Source organism: Lissotriton vulgaris, chromosome 6 (genome assembly GCF_964263255.1).
Source record: "Lissotriton vulgaris chromosome 6, aLisVul1.2, whole genome shotgun sequence".
Classification (NCBI taxonomy): Eukaryota; Metazoa; Chordata; class Amphibia; order Caudata; family Salamandridae; genus Lissotriton; species Lissotriton vulgaris.
In genome coordinates, this window is record NC_141694.1 from 1500337975 (window position 1) to 1500355666 (window position 17692).

Sequence of the window (17692 nt, forward strand, 5' to 3'; positions counted from 1 at the left end):
GGGGGTGGGGGGGGGGGGTTGCTGTGAAGATATAAACACATGGGACAACCTGTTGCTAACACTCTCCAGTGGTTCCAGAGATTGTTGGCTTGGGTGAGCCCCAAGGCGTTCCTGAAGCCGAAGCGGGAAGCCCGTCTGCAGGCGACCCGAGCTGCGCGCGCGGGAGGCAGTGGTCGTTGCCTTCTGCTTCAGGTGCACTGCTTCAATGGTGGGGAGGTCATCGTCGAGAGCACAGTGCTGGCATGAAGAGATGGTGTGTGTTCGTTTGCTAGTGACTTCCGGGCACTGTTAAGCTTCGATAAGCACATGTGTGGTGGAGGGCGGGTTTCAGAGTTTGGGATGCAGTGTCCTAAGAAGGCGAGGGCGGTTCCCTTGTGACTCATGGGCAGGGCGTGTTCATGCAATTCAGGCGGCTGCGTTTAGTGAGAACATCAAATCGATGCTGCTGTCATTGGACGTCGGTGTTTCTGTGCTGCGGGAGGTTCACCGCCGGGGAGGGGGAGAGGGCGGGAGAGTGAAGACAGAGGGAGAAGGGGCTCCGAGTACACGGAGCGGATCGAATGTGTGCATCGGCACTGCGCCACCTCTCCAGCCCCACCCTCTCCTTGCCTCTCCCACTCCTTGATCAACACTCCCCTCCCTTCATAATCATTTGAGCGCTCGGCAGCTGGAAGCATGTCAGCTCTGAAGGGCCTCTCCTCTCTCCCTTTCCTTCCAGCTCAGAACCTCTCTAGTCATCACTCTCACTACTACTATTCTTGTGAGCCCTCACAGCACACATACCCCACAGCCTCCCCGCTCTGCATATCACTCCTCCAGTCCTGAGCTCTCCCTCCGACTAAACCCAACATCAATCAGCACCACGGAGAGCCGCATACCGCCGCTTTCTTCCTCCCGCTTTCTTCCTGTCATTTCTCCATCTTTCTTCGCCGCTCTATCAGATTTAGTCCAGCAATCGGCACCCAGTATAGCCCCTGTATTGCATAATTCCTTTCCCCATCCCCCACCTACGTCAGCTCCCTCCCTCTAATCCTCGTCTCTCAGATCCGACCAGCTTCAGAACCTTGGAGAGCGCCGGTGCGGCACAACTTCTCTCCTGTGACCGCTCACTCTCTCATCACCTCGCAGCTGCCCGAGTCCGTGCACTGCACAACTCTTTATCAACGCGCCTGTCCTCTCATCCCTCTCACCACCTGCCCCTCCGATGCAACCATCACTCAGCACCCCGGAGAGGAAGTGCGTTCCATTACACCTTCCCTACGTCCACTCATAGCCTCTCCTGAACAGCTCTCCCACAGGCTTGACTCCGTCCAGTACCCTGGAGAGCAACTTTTTAGTTCTATTCATCTCTCATCTGTATTTCTAATATCCAGCCAGCATCAGAAGCCCGGACATCTATCACATGCATTGCATAACTCACGGCCTCGGGCCATCTCTCCCTCTCATGGTCTGTGCCTCAGATCCAGAAAGCATCATATCTCTGGGGAGCCCCCAGCAGTGAATAACTCCCTCCCTCCGGTCATCTCCCCCTTTTAGCTTCTCACACTCAGATCCAGTCAGCATCTGAACACCAGAGAGCTTCAGCATCAGCCCTGCAGTCCTATGGGAGAGCCAAGATGACCACTTCGCCCGCTGCCCCCCTGGCTCCTGTTGAAGGGGCCCTGCTCTGGCCAGGCGCTTGGAACGAGTCCTACCAGCCGGCCCCCGGGACGGAGCTCCACTCCAATGGCACCCGCAGCGGGCCCCCGGAGGAGGAAGAGCGGGACGTGAGCATGATCGTGATCCAGTTCATCTACGCGCTGGTGTGCCTGGTGGGGCTGGTGGGCAACTCCATGGTGATCTTCGTCATCCTGCGCTATGCCAAGATGAAGACGGCCACCAACATCTACATCCTGAACCTGGCCATCGCCGACGAGCTCTTCATGCTGAGCGTGCCCTTCCTGGCGGCGTCGGCGGCGCTGCAGCACTGGCCCTTCGGAGCCGGCATGTGCCGCACGGTGCTGAGCGTGGACGGCATCAACATGTTCACCAGCGTCTTCTGCCTCACGGTGCTGAGCGCCGACCGCTACGTGGCCGTGGTGCACCCGCTGCGCGCCGCGCGCTACCGCCGCCCCACCGTGGCCAAGGCCATCAACGCCGGCGTCTGGCTGCTCTCCCTGCTGGTCATCTCGCCCATCCTGCTCTTCGCCGACACCATGCCGTCGGAGGACGGCGCCGTAGTCTGCAACCTGCTCTGGCCCCAGCCCGGCTGGTCCGCGTTCTTCGTGGTCTACACGTTTCTGCTGGGCTTCCTGCTGCCCGTGCTGGCCATCGGCCTCTGCTACTTGATGATCATCGTTAAGATGCGCGCAGTGGCGCTCAAGGCGGGCTGGCAGCAGCGCCGGCGTTCGGAGCGCAAGATCACACGGTTGGTGCTCCTGGTGGTGGCCGTGTTTGTCATCTGCTGGATGCCTTTCTACGTGGTGCAGCTGCTTAACTTGTCTTTGCCGCGCATGGATGCCACAGTCAACCACGTCTCTCTCATCCTCAGCTACGCCAACTCTTGTGCCAACCCCATACTCTATGGCTTCTTTTCAGACAACTTTAGGCGCTCTTTCCAGAGGATCGTGTGTTTCCGCTGGCTGGAGAGCGCCACGGACGAGCCGGTGGACTACTGCGCCACGGCGCTGAAGAGCCGGCCCTGCTTGCACCACCCGCAGCACCACCACCAGCACCGGCCGCTGGACTTCCCGCAGAGCCCGTGCAGCCCCAGCACGGCCACAAGCACGGCGCCTTCCCACGGACTGCCGCACCTCAGTGCGCCCAGGGATGCCTTTTACTTGCCAGAATGACAGATACCGCCCTTTGTGTGCGTGTTAAAACATTGTAGGTATGTTTACTGCTTCACAGACGCTCCTAGGATCAGTTCCAGTGTGTTTAAAATAGCTATTAAAAATGTCAATCGCTCCAATGCAGCATTTGAATCTTTCCCGTTATTTTTTGTTAGACTTTTATTTTTGCGCAGATGCAGCTGCTTCTATGAGCTAGTGATGTTTAGTTGCACTGAGTCGAGCATGTTTCAATGGCGCTCACGTGAAGTAGTAGAACAAGACGCGAGGGCAGGAGTTGGCGGGATGTCACCACCGGGGTCTCAAAACCCATCAGGATCCCTGAAAAGTGACACATTACGAGGGAGGCTGCTTCCTGTGGGCCGCACTGACAAAGCTATTTGTGTGAGTAGTTAGATCTTACTCAAGGATTGGGTGTGACATACTCATGAATTACCCGGAGTGAGACATCCTCACTTGGGGAATAAAAGGTTATTGATTCACAAAGCTTTTTTACTTTAGTAAGCTTGTATAATTTTTGGAAATACAAGAGTAAGGTAGGCTTGAGCAGGCACAAAAGCTTTGTCATCTGGGTACTTTACCCCTATAATGTGTCAGAAGATGTAGACCGGGTAAGTGGAGGAGTATACAGCGAAAAGGAAAGGTTAGTGATTTTGAGTTTTATCAAGCACACAAAGGGTGTTGGAAGGACCTCTTGCAAATATTCTAACCATAGGCAATCGCTTGGAGTAGCAATCCAACCCATCATGTTTTTTGGCCATCATTCAACCACAGATTAGTGTAAGCCATTTGCAAATCAGCCATGGTCCTGCTCCAATTAAGAAAAGGGCTGCCCAAATTGTGAAGTCACGTGCTCTCTGAACTAGATGGAACACATGCAACACAATACCTTTTACGGCCTATTTGAACCTATTTAATCTGGTGCAGCTTGGTTCTGGTGGCATAGTGAGTGCAGAACTTACAGGCGGGCGAACCCTTGGCCCCTTAGGGTGCTACATTAAACACACAAAAAGAGATGTGAAGAGTACTTGCAAACAGTCCAACCAACGGTAATTTTATGGGGTAGCATTCCATCCTCTTGTCGTTTTGCCCACCGTGCCCTCTCAGACTACACCCAGCCATATGCAAATCAACTTGGTCTTGCACCTATTGAAAAAGCCCAGCCAGAACTGCCATGCCAGGTCCTCTCTGAACTGATTTGCACAATGCTTGCCTCTATCTACAGTGGCACAGTAGGTGATAAATAATGGGTTGGAATGTTACCTAGAGCCATTGCCAAAGGTTAGAGAATTTGTAAGCATTTTGCATATTTCTTGCCTAAACCGTGAAGGTACAACATCATTAGTAGATTCTTCTTCGTTTTAGTAAAATGACAGTGCCAGAAAAACGAAAATAATTACAGTGAGCTGCCTTTACATTCTCCTCTTTGATTAGCTCAACCCATAGGGGATGCCAGTGCACCATGTGAGATGCAGCACAACTGGTGTGGAGCCTTGACCGCTAACCAGTCTTTAGTCGCACTGCATGTCACCTCGTGACCTAAGGAAATTATAATTCGCGCCCCCACCATGCAGTTTTCTCATCTATAATTTCTATGCAAATGTTATGGTGATATTATCTATGATGTAATAGAATATGTCATGAGGATATAATATGTAGGACAATTAGCAGTGCATGGCTAGGGTGCGAGTCATAGTTACCTTAGGGCATGAGTTATAGTTACTTGAGGTAATTATAACTGCTGAATTACTAATGTTTTGTGTGTGTAAAATCTGAACCTAACTATACCGAACATGTAGACTTTGCTTTTTTCAGAGAATCTCTCAAGTTCTTTAATTCTATTTCCTAACAATAACATCCCTGTAACCATGGTTTCTTCAGTACACTTCTACGGTTTTCAATGCTGTTCCCTAACTATAATGTCAGTGTGACCTTCGGTGTTTCAGTGAATTTCACCAGTTCTTCTTCATAAAAATTAAACTACGATTTGACCCATAAGTTCAATTTACTAATATAGTTTCACAAATTTATAAATACATTTTATTCACACATTCATTCTTATTATATATTTTAAAACATTAAGGTAAGGTAAGTTATGTGGTCTTTCTATAAATGCAATGCACCAAATCTTTCACTTTTACTAATTCATTTTATGGATACGTAGATCCGTTGAAAATCACTGGACGAAAAAGGGGTCTGTCCGGTTATATTGCACACTTTCAAAACTAAAACAACATATTTATAACAAACATATGCTATTGCAATTTCCATAAGTGTGTCACTTCCTTTGAGTGGGTATATGAGTGGGTGTGTGAGTGGCTGTGGGAGTGACTGGTTGTATGAGCGGCAATATAGATGTGTGAGGGGCAATATTGATGTGTAGTGGCTGTGTGAGTGATTGCGTGGGTGTTCAAGTAGGTGCAGGAGTGGCTGTGTGGCTGTGTGAGGCAGGGTGTGAGTAACTGTGTGGGTGTGTGAGGGATTTGTAGGCATGCGAGTGGGTGTGTGAGTGGCTGTATGGGTGTGTGTGAGTGGGTGTGTGTGTGAGTGGATGTGTAGGTGTGTAAGTGAGTGTGAGTGGGTGTGTGAGCGGGTATGTTAGTGGCTGTTTGGGTTTGTGAGTGGGCATGTCAGTGGTTTTGTTGGTGCTTGAGTGGGTGTGTGAGTGACTGTATGAGTGTGAGTGGGTGTATGAGTGGTTGTGTGAGTGGCTGTGGAGTGGCACTGTGAGTGGCTGTGTGGATCTGTGAGTGGGTGTGTGAGTGGTTTTGTGGGTCAGTGAGTGGGTGTGTAAGTGACTGTATGGGTGTGTAAGTGGTTGTGTGGGTGTGTAAATGGGTGTGAGTGTGTGTTTGAATAGGTGTGTAAGTGGCAGTGAGTGGTTCTGTTAGTGATTGTATGGGTTTGTGAGTGGGTGTGTGAGTGGTTGTGTGTGTGTACAAGTGATTGTGTGAGTGGATGTGTGAGTGACAATGTGAGTGGCTGTGGGGGTCTGAGTGGGTTTGTGGGTCTGTGAGTGGGTGTGTGAGAAGCTGTATGGTTGTGTTAGTAGGTGTGTGAGTGGTTGTATGGGTGTGTAAGTGGTTGTGTAAGTGTTTGAGTGGGTGTGTGAGTGGCTGTGAGTCTGTGAGTGGGCTTGTGAGTGGTTTTGTGGGTCTGTGAGTGGGCGTGTTAGTGGTTGTATGGGTGTGTAAGTTGGCGTGGGAGTGGCATGTGTAACTGTGGGTATGTGAGTGGTTTTGTGGGTCTGTGAATGTGTGACTGGCTGTATGGGTGTGTGAGTGGTTGTTTGGTTGTATAAATGGTTGTGTGAGTGTGTGCCTGAGTGGGTATTTGAGGAGTTCAGTGGGGGTGTGAGGGGGTGTGAGAGTGGTTTTGTGGGTCAGTGTGTGAGTGGGTATATCAGTGTGTGAGTGGGTGCCTGAGTGGCTGTGTGGGTCTGGGAGTGGGCCTGTGAGTGGCTGTGTGGGTAGTTTTGTGGGTCTGTGGGTAGGCCTATGGGTGTGTGAGTGGGTGGTAGTGGCTTTGTGGGTCTGTGAGTGGGTGTGTGAGTGGCTGTATGAGTGGATGTGTGGGTCTGTCAGTGGAAGTGTGAGTGGTTTTGTGGGTATGTGAGTAGGTATGTTGGTTTGTGAATGGGTGTGTGAGTGGCTGTGCGGGTCTGTGAGAGGGTATGTGAGTAGCTGTGAGGGTCTGTAGGAGGGTGTGTGAGTGACAGTATCTGTGTGTGAGTGGGTGTGTTAGTGGCTGTTTGGATGTGTGACTGTCTGTGTGAGTGGGTGTGTGGGTATATGAGAGAGTGTGTGAATGAGCCTGCGAGTGGATGCATATTGTTAAGTGGGATCTGGATCAGTGGATCTTCTGCAGATTGACACGGGGCTGCGCTGAACACCATGGTGGATGCTCGAATCCTCGTGCTTCAAATGTAAAAAATATTTGTTGATTACTTGCCCATGGGGGGTTCCTCACAGACCCCTCCATTAGTCCATTGGTGTCAAGATACTTATATCCTATTTATACTTTATCCCCCCCCCCTCCGGAACTGTGTTCTCATTCACAAAATGACAGCTGCAACTTTTCTCTCAGGTTGCAGCCAGCCAATTCCAGCATTGCTGTTGGGGCATGGATCTGAGGATCAACTGCAGTGGATCTGTGTCCCTACTTAGACATAAATCTTTTTCTTTAATAACTCCGAAAATTCTGCACAGATTTACACTAAATTACACAAAGCACTCTTTCCGGATCAAGATCTAGCTTTCTTATAAATTTAATATAATTCCGTTCAGCAGTTTAGGCTGAAGTTGTGTCTGAAATCCCTATGGGAAATTGCACTGGGAAAGCACATTTTAGGACCCCACATTTTCTCAGTGCCCACTTGACGATTCACCCCAAAACTTTCCAAATGGCAGCTGAAGTGAGTGGCAAACTAGTTTTGTATTTCATGAAGATTTGTCAAACAGTTCCAAAGTTATTAGCAAACTGGCGACTGTCAGTTGGTAATATATTTATATATATATGTATCTCAGTGTATATGCAGCATGAAAATTACCTTTGCATAATCTTGCACATTACTATATGAATATGTGCAGTTTAGGCAAATTTTGCCCCATAAAAATTCAGCAGAATACACAAAGTGTAACCCTGTGCTGCAAAATACAGGCCGGTTAGGGGTCTGTTAAAGTCTGAATAGGATGCACACATGTCAAATTGCACATTGCACATTCCGATGCAGAGAAATGAGCACTCGCCCTTAATTGTTGTAAGGTGCGCATGAATTGTATATAGATTATGCTACGCAAAATTAACTTTGCGTAATTTTGCACATTGCCATATAAACACATGCACTTTAGGCAAGTTTTGCACAACAAAATTTAGAAGATCACAAAATGTGTAACCCTGTTAGTTCGAACACTGGCCACCACAGGTGTACTTTCGAGAAACTATTACTTGGAGGCAGGTTTTTTATTTTGTTCAAAGCCTCATTTGTAAGAGATGTGCACGCACTGTAAGAATGCAAGATTTATCTGTGTGTATAAGTAATTACACTAATAATGATTTAAATGGCACCTATTTTTTTTTAGTTCTTTTATAGTGCTTTTTAACTCACTGTTGGCTGTCAGAGCCCTTTACATCACACTCATAGATATAATAATGCAAGTGTGTAAATCAATGTACCGGAATTGTTACCTAAAACAATAAGAGTTATAAGGTGTATAAATCACATATCATCCATACTTTTAGATATTATATGTAAGAGTGAACAGTGGGGCGAAATACAACGTCTGGATTTAAACGTAACTCAATAATCGGGGTTGTTTCTACTAAAAAGAGTTTATTAATTTCCAGAAGAACTACTTCTTTGCATTCTTAGAATAACAACAGACTGCAGAAAAAAACAATAAGAATCTAAACCCTTGACTTACAGTTTGCATGCAACTCCTTAATGCTGGTAAGTAGATCGCTGTGCTATAGTAGAAGGATTGCAACTAATGAACTGTAACTAACAACATGAAAATGATCTCAGTGTCAAACGCTGTAGCCCATTTACCTAGGTACATACAATACAACTCTGCAATGCATGTTACACTATGTGCTTTGCAGTAGCCACTCAAACCCTCTATGCTACTTAATGAGTCAAAATTGAGATTGCAAAAACAAAGAACTCTCCCAGAACTGAATTAACCACTAGAGTTATCGTATCACCATTATAATGTTCTCAAAATCTCTGGGTACATAAACATCTCTGCAGTAGGTGTCTTAACCCTGTAAGATAATTTAAAATGCAGCCTTTTTGGGACCAGTTAAGTAAGATAGATTTGCTTTTACATTTGTCCTTGTTGCCATTTCTTTGTAGCAGATTTATGAAAATTAATTTATAATTTATAAGTTGACTGTCAGACTCAGCTTTTCAAGCTCTACCCCATGTGACTTTCTTTTGCCACACTTTGACCCCCAAGTTATGGGTTCTTGGAGTAAATGTTTTTGAATTCTACCGCTGGTCAGGTCGACTAGTTTTTGCTGTTGATGTTCCTCATATTACCACAAACATTTCCTGCAGAAAACACAAATGCATGCAGTCTCCCATACCCTGCAAAACACATATACAGCGTGTCCTTACAATTTAAAACCTGCCCTATTTGCATATGAGACCAAGCGAAATCCGACTAATTCAGCCAATAGGAAACAGCAGATTTTCTCACCAATCGAATAATGGTGTTGTAGTTCAAGGACTGACTTGTTTCTCCTTTCATTGGCACGGCGTTTCTGTTGACGAAGGCATAAGAGTTGTATCCTGACAGCATAAGGAAGTGCTTGAAACCTCTTTCTGACCCTGATCATTTCTGTTCATGGTGCTACCCTAGTCCTGAGGAAGACACTGATGAAGTATGACATATAAGTGATTGAAAGTTCAATGCTACAACATGTAGGATTACATTTAGTGATATCCACCCAAAGTGCACTTTAAATTTGAGTCTTGCTTTTGGTTAAAATGAAGTGCAGTCTTATCTACATAGTGGTTTATTTTTTGTGCTTTACAATCACTTATTGCAAAAACAACAAGTGATGGACTGAATGTGGATCAATGTCACACACTCCCCCAGTCAAAAGATCTGGGCCCAAATCCATCGTTTTTTTGCACTCCACACCACCCTGGGTTAGACAATGGCGATATGCAAATCAGCTCTGACCCTGTTGCCCCATGGGAACAGTCCAGTCCGAACTACAAAAGCCATGTCCTTCCCAGAACGGAATCAAGCATCCGAGGACCGGACCGGTTTCGAGGTAACACCTCTCATCAGCCCGGCTAGCTTGACTCCAAGTGGTGTGGAGTGCCTGGGACCCACGTCTGGGCATCCCCAGCGCACTTAGGGCGGCAATTGCAAAAACAACAAGTGATGGACTGAATGTGGATCAATGTCACACACTCCCCCAGTCAAAAGATCTGGGCCCAAATCCATCGTTTTTTTGCACTCCACACCACCCTGGGTTAGACAATGGCGATATGCAAATCAGCTCTGACCCTGTTGCCCCATGGGAACAGTCCAGTCCGAACTACAAAAGCCATGTCCTTCCCAGAACGGAATCAAGCATCCGAGGACCGGACCGGTTTCGAGGTAACACCTCTCATCAGCCCGGCTAGCTTGACTCCAAGTGGTGTGGAGTGCCTGGGACCCACGTCTGGGCATCCCCAGCGCACTTAGGGCGGCAATTGCAAAAACAACAAGTGATGGACTGAATGTGGATCAATGTCACACACTCCCCCAGTCAAAAGATCTGGGCCCAAATCCATCGTTTTTTTGCACTCCACACCACCCTGGGTTAGACAATGGCGATATGCAAATCAGCTCTGACCCTGTTGCCCCATGGGAACAGTCCAGTCCGAACTACAAAAGCCATGTCCTTCCCAGAACGGAATCAAGCATCCGAGGACCGGACCGGTTTCGAGGTAACACCTCTCATCAGCCCGGCTAGCTTGACTCCAAGTGGTGTGGAGTGCCTGGGACCCACGTCTGGGCATCCCCAGCGCACTTAGGGCGGCAATTGCAAAAACAACAAGTGATGGACTGAATGTGGATCAATGTCACACACTCCCCCAGTCAAAAGATCTGGGCCCAAATCCATCGTTTTTTTGCACTCCACACCACCCTGGGTTAGACAATGGCGATATGCAAATCAGCTCTGACCCTGTTGCCCCATGGGAACAGTCCAGTCCGAACTACAAAAGCCATGTCCTTCCCAGAACGGAATCAAGCATCCGAGGACCGGACCGGTTTCGAGGTAACACCTCTCATCAGCCCGGCTAGCTTGACTCCAAGTGGTGTGGAGTGCCTGGGACCCACGACTGGGCATCCCCAGCGCACTTAGGGCGGCAATTGCAAAAACAACAAGTGATGGACTGAATGTGGATCAATGTCACACACTCCCCCAGTCAAAAGATCTGGGCCCAAATCCATCGTTTTTTTGCACTCCACACCACCCTGGGTTAGACAATGGCGATATGCAAATCAGCTCTGACCCTGTTGCCCCATGGGAACAGTCCAGTCCGAACTACAAAAGCCATGTCCTTCCCAGAACGGAATCAAGCATCCGAGGACCGGACTGGTTTCGAGGTAACACCTCTCATCAGCCCGGCTAGCTTGACTCCAAGTGGTGTGGAGTGCCTGGGACCCACGTCTGGGCATCCCCAGCGCACTTAGGGCGGCAATTGCAAAAACAACAAGTGATGGACTGAATGTGGATCAATGTCACACACTCCCCCAGTCAAAAGATCTGGGCCCAAATCCATCGTTTTTTTGCACTCCACACCACCCTGGGTTAGACAATGGCGATATGCAAATCAGCTCTGACCCTGTTGCCCCATGGGAACAGTCCAGTCCGAACTACAAAAGCCATGTAGTTGGATGTAGTTGGATGGATTTTGACCCAGATGTTTTGACTGGGGGAATGTGTGACATTGATCCACATTCGGTCCATCACTTGTTGTTTTTGCAATTGCCGCCCTAAGTGCGCTGGGGATGCCCAGACGTGGGTCCCAGGCACTCCACACCACTTGGAGTCAAGCTAGCCGGGCTGATGAGAGGTGGTACCTCGAAACCGGTCCGGTCCTCGGATGCTTGATTCCGTTCTGGGAAGGACATGGCTTTTGTAGTTCGGACTGGACTGTTCCCATGGGGCAACAGGGTCAGAGCTGATTTGCATATCGCCATTGTCTAACCCAGGGTGGTGTGGAGTGCAAAAAAACGATGGATTTTGACCCAGATCTTTTGACTGGGGGAATGTGTGACATTGATCCACATTCGGTCCATCACTTGTTGTTTTTGCAATTGCCGCCCTAAGTGCGCTGGGGATGCCCAGACGTGGGTCCCAGGCACTCCACACCACTTGGAGTCAAGCTAGCTGGGCTGATGAGAGGTGTTACCTCGAAACCGGTCCGGTCCTCGGATGCTTGATTCCGTTCTGGGAAGGACATGGCTTTTGTAGTTCGGACTGGACTGTTCCCATGGGGCAACAGGGTCAGAGCTGATTTGCATATCGCCATTGTCTAACCCAGGGTGGTGTGGAGTGCAAAAAAACGATGGATTTTGACCCAGATCTTTTGACTGGGGGAATGTGTGACATTGATCCACATTCGGTCCATCACTTGTTGTTTTTGCAATTGCCGCCCTAAGTGCGCTGGGGATTCCCAGACGTGGGTCCCAGGCACTCCATACCACTTGGAGTCAAGCTAGCCGGGCTGATGAGAGGTGTTACCTCGAAACCGGTCCGGTCCTCGGATGCTTGATTCCGTTCTGGGAAGGACATGGCTTTTGTAGTTCGGACTGGACTGTTCCCATGGGGCAACAGGGTCAGAGCTGATTTGCATATCGCCATTGTCTAACCCAGGGTGGTGTGGAGTGCAAAAAAACGATGGATTTTGACCCAGATCTTTTGACTGGGGGAATGTGTGACATTGATCCACATTCGGTCCATCACTTGTTGTTTTTGCAATTGCCGCCCTAAGTGCGCTGGGGATGCCCAGACGTGGGTCCCAGGCACTCCACACCACTTGGAGTCAAGCTAGCCGGGCTGATGAGAGGTGTTACCTCGAAACCGGTCCGGTCCTCGGATGCTTGATTCCGTTCTGGGAAGGACATGGCTTTTGTAGTTCGGACTGGACTGTTCCCATGGGGCAACAGGGTCAGAGCTGATTTGCATATCGCCATTGTCTAACCCAGGGTGGTGTGGAGTGCAAAAAAACGATGGATTTTGACCCAGATCTTTTGACTGGGGGAATGTGTGACATTGATCCACATTCGGTCCATCACTTGTTGTTTTTGCAATTGCCGCCCTAAGTGCGCTGGGGATGCCCAGACGTGGGTCCCAGGCACTCCACACCACTTGGAGTCAAGCTAGCCGGGCTGATGAGAGGTGTTACCTCGAAACCGGTCCGGTCCTCGGATGCTTGATTCCGTTCTGGGAAGGACATGGCTTTTGTAGTTCGGACTGGACTGTTCCCATGGGGCAACAGGGTCAGAGCTGATTTGCATATCGCCATTGTCTAACCCAGGGTGGTGTGGAGTGCAAAAAAACGATGGATTTTGACCCAGATGTTTTGACTGGGGGAATGTGTGACATTGATCCACATTCGGTCCATCACTTGTTGTTTTTGCAATTGCCGCCCTAAGTGCGCTGGGGATGCCCAGACGTGGGTCCCAGGCACTCCACACCACTTGGAGTCAAGCTAGCCGGGCTGATGAGAGGTGTTACCTCGAAACCGGTCCGGTCCTCGGATGCTTGATTCCGTTCTGGAAAGGACATGGCTTTTGTAGTTCGGACTGGACTGTTCCCATGGGGCAACAGGGTCAGAGCTGATTTGCATATCGCCATTGTCTAACCCAGGGTGGTGTGGAGTGCAAAAAAACGATGGATTTTGACCCAGATCTTTTGACTGGGGGAATGTGTGACATTGATCCACATTCGGTCCATCACTTGTTGTTTTTGCAATTGCCGCCCTAAGTGCGCTGGGGATGCCCAGACGTGGGTCCCAGGCACTCCACACCACTTGGAGTCAAGCTAGCCGGGCTGATGAGAGGTGTTACCTCGAAACCGGTCCTGTCCACGGATGCTTGATTCCGTTCTGGGAAGGACATGGCTTTTGTAGTTCAGACTGGACTGTTCCCATGGGGCAACAGGGTCAGAGCTGATTTGCATATCGCCATTGTCTAACCCAGGGTGGTGTGGAGTGCAAAAAAACGATGGATTTTGACCCAGATCCTTTGACTGGGGGAATGTGTGACATTGATCCACATTCGGTCCATCACTTGTTGTTTTTGCAATTGCCGCCCTAAGTGCGCTGGGGATGCCCAGACGTGGGTCCCAGGCACTCCACACCACTTGGAGTCAAGCTAGCCGGGCTGATGAGAGGTGTTACCTCGAAACCGGTCCGGTCCTCGGATGCTTGATTCCGTTCTGGGAAGGACATGGCTTTTGTAGTTCGGACTGGACTGTTCCCATGGGGCAACAGGGTCAGAGCTGATTTGCATATCGCCATTGTCTAACCCAGGGTGGTGTGGAGTGCAAAAAAACGATGGATTTTGACCCAGATCTTTTGACTGGGGGAATGTGTGACATTGATCCACATTCGGTCCATCACTTGTTGTTTTTGCAATTACAATCACTTATAGCACACCATCATTTACTTATGTCACAGTTCACTGCACTGTCACTGAAGCACCTGTTTATTTAAATACTATGGGGCCCATTACGAAGGCGGGCGGACCACCGTAACGGTAAACTGGACCCACCGTCAGAGGTGCGGCAGACCCGCTATGCCAATTAGGATCCGCCTGCCACCCTGGCGGTCGTATACTGCATATTATGCATTGCGGCGGGCGGTGCTGTGAGAAGCACCCACCGCAATGCAAAATATGCATGTTGTGCATTGGCATGCACAACGTGACAGGCACCTCGCAGTGCCTGCCACCCTGTGCATGCCAATGAAGGGGGGTACCATGGGTACTTCCCAAGTGCAGGCATCCACTCCCCCATACCCGGGGGCCCGCAATGGGCCCCCAAAGGCATTCTCCGCATGCCTTTGGTGGAGTCTCCGCCATGGAAAGGCATGCCCCACACACTCATCCTAATATGGATGGTCGTGCCTGAAGGCACCGCCACCATATTGTGGGCCTTTTCTGCCCGGCAGGCGTTCCTGACGATTGATTGCCGGCGGAAAAGTGGCGTACGGTCTTTCCGTCCGCCGTAGTACCCCTGCCATGCTAATGTGGTGGGGGTAAATGGCTGTCGGGCGCGGTGAGTTCTGGCGGGCGGATCGCCACCGCCTGTCAGGCAGTGGCGATCCGCCCGTGATCATAATAGGCCCCTAAGTTTTCTGTACTACTGTGATCTGTGCATATGGAAATTTCTATTAAACCACATACCAGATATTGCCACTGTATTTACTATTTGTTTTGCCTAAAAAGCAAAGGCTTTTTTGGCTTCCTCCAGTAGAACAACTGTTCCTAGATAAAACTGTTACCAAGACCCCAAGAATACAGGGTTGCCCCATATCAATTTCTCGATTTGCATATGTGGGCCACTTTTTATCTATTTGGTTCTCCAATGGGGAGCTACTTTTATTTTGGTGCTATGGTGTATTTCTTGTACCAGCTGACCCTGGGTTTAAGTACAGATGACATAAAGATACAATGCACTACTTGTGACTAGTTGTAACCAGTAGATAATTTGAGCCTGAGGTTGCAAGTGGGGCCCATCGGAACATATTTTTTAGGGACCAGCACATATATTTAATCATCAGATTTTGAACCTGAGAAAGAGACAGTAAAACACAAAAGGGGTAAGGATAGAGGAAGAGTAAGATGGAAAAACAGTAACAAAGATATAAATCAGGGTTGAGAAAGAATCTGAAAGAGTGAGATAAAGGGGCAGGAAATGTCTGGTAGTGGATAAAAGAGGCATGATCTGGAATCTAGACTGCACAGAATTGACATTCGGCACAGCTGACATTTCATAGCGATGGCCACAGACTTATGAACAATACTTTGGGCCAGCCACGGAACATGCAGGAAAGAGTGGTGGGGGGATTTTGACGGGCGATGACGGGGAAAAATGAAATAAATAATGAATTTTCCCTCATCATCTTCTGTCGAAATATACCACCACCCAGCCCCACCACTCTTACATGCATGGGCTGTGGCTGCTTTGGGCGCACACAATTATTCTTTTTTACGAATTAAGATCTGGCTATAACTGTACATGCAATGAGGAATACTTGCAATAAAGGATGAGAAAACAGAAATTACCTCTATAATCACCTGTGCCTACTTTCTGATGTGTGGAATGGTTTGGCTGGTCATCAACTGCCTTTGGCCAGAATGGGGCTATCAAGCTTCATGACTCTGATTATTAAATTCCACAGCTTCCATCTTAACAGGCTAGCCTCGAGGGCAGCTGGTCAGACTGGTGGATAGTGGATACTATAATAGCAGAATGTCTCCTGCCCTTTCTCATTCTTTCAACTCTGCAATGATAGTGGGTGGTGGGAACATGTTTTGCTAAGATCTTACAGGGGCTCCTAACCCAAGGCTTAACTGCATGATTATGTATTTAGGAGGGCCAGGAGGAAGTTTGGGTGGGCCATGAAGATGCAACGGAGACAAGGCAAAACCAGTTAGGGTTTTTAGGAGCTATGCTGTTTTAGACTCTGTCCACAGGTGTCCAATTGTATGTATCTCTAAGAAACTAAATATGTGTACCATCTTTAACATTGATTCTAAGACATAGCATGATTCCTCTGTGGCCAGGCAGGTGTGCCAGGCAGGTGTATCTTGACATTTTTAACAATCTAAAATGTCCTGGCCTCTGACCATGCTCTGTGCCTATTGTCTGATAGATAGTGTGTGTAAGGGAATCAGACACAGAGCATGGGTGCAGAAAACATCAACTTACCATTGCCCACTGCACATGACTGCAGACCATGACTAATGGGGCCAGGGATATTGTGCAAAGGACATGAAAACAGGCCTTTCCCTGTGCTCGTTATTCACTAGACGTAGCCAGACAGGCAGGGCTATTTTGGCAACCGTCATGTCTGTACGGCAGAATCAGTGAACTATCGGATGGTATGCTTCCAAAGCTAGTTCTGCATGGTGAAAACAAATGGTTTTACGTTTATGGACAGTACTGTAATATCCTTTCAGCAGTGGCTTCTAAACTCATATCTAGCAGGAATTATATCAAACCCGGGAATTATTTATAATTCGTGGACATTTCATTATCCCAGTGAATTACACATTTTGAACAATGATAAGGCTATAAAGTTGTATAATATCCTCAAACATACAGCCAAGCTTTGTAGTACACTTTGCAACACTCCTGTTCCTATTTCAAAAAAGTATTGGCAGAGCCAATGTGTCTTGCCTTTTGCATAGCTACAGCATCCCAAGTCATAACTAGATGTCCTTTTCAAGACACAAGCAACATCTTAAAGTCTTTAACAAGACTGTAGCTCTTCCAAACCATACTAGATATCCCTCTCAAGTCAGACTCAACTGATATACAAGCCTATCACAAAGCTGCAATAACTCAAGTTGTTAATAAATTTACCTCTCACATCAGATGTAGCTGCTTCAAATGGCCTTTAGAAGATGAGGGGGACTGGCTTCAACTTAATAATGTGCATATACACTTGCTAGTCTAAAGAATTAACCTCCTTTTCTACAGGGTAAGTGAACAAGCCAAAGCTGGTTTTCAAAGATGAGGCAATAGTGCAAGATTCAATACATGTTTTGATTACTATGGAACACAAATGATGACATCCTTGCACACATACATATTAACAGTTACTGGTTAGTTGAAGTGCCTTCAACCTCATCAACCTGCTTTTGGAGTGGCACTATACTTGTGTTGCTTTTAATACAGCCCACAGCCTTGTGTCCTGGTGAGAAGAAACAAAATATTAATTTTAGTTAACCAAAGCACTGAAGATATTTGATGAAAAATAATTGTATTCAAAGATGTCTATCTATCTGTCTATCTATCTATCTATCTATCTATCTATCTATCTATCTATCTATCTATCTATCTATGATTTTTATATTTTTATACAAACCTGTAGTACCTCAAGTTTTTACTTGAGGTCTCTCTCTAGTCAGATGCAATTGGTTCAAATGATCTGTATTAATTTGCGGGTATGTGGCTATGAAATATAAATGTGCACGCACATTTAAGAGTAAATGCAAGTGCCTTCAATTAGCTGTCCCTGGGTGTCTATATTTAGGTAGGTAAGAGTGTGCAATCTAAAAGTCTGTGTGAAGTAAATTTCTATTGAGCAGCCTAATGGATACACATTTTTGATTAATAGACCT

At 47.8% G+C, this 17692-nt stretch overlaps 1 protein-coding gene across 1 annotated transcript; it reads left to right on the forward strand.

Moving 5' to 3' along the window:
- The first annotated feature begins 977 nt into the window (after positions 1-977).
- On the forward strand, positions 978-2863 carry LOC147709062 (somatostatin receptor type 4-like). Its single transcript, XM_086925428.1, has one exon. It carries the CDS (start codon positions 1617-1619, stop codon positions 2829-2831), a length of 1215 nt encoding a protein of 404 aa, XP_086781554.1. The 5' UTR covers positions 978-1616; the 3' UTR covers positions 2832-2863.
- The last annotated feature ends 14829 nt before the right edge of the window (positions 2864-17692 follow it).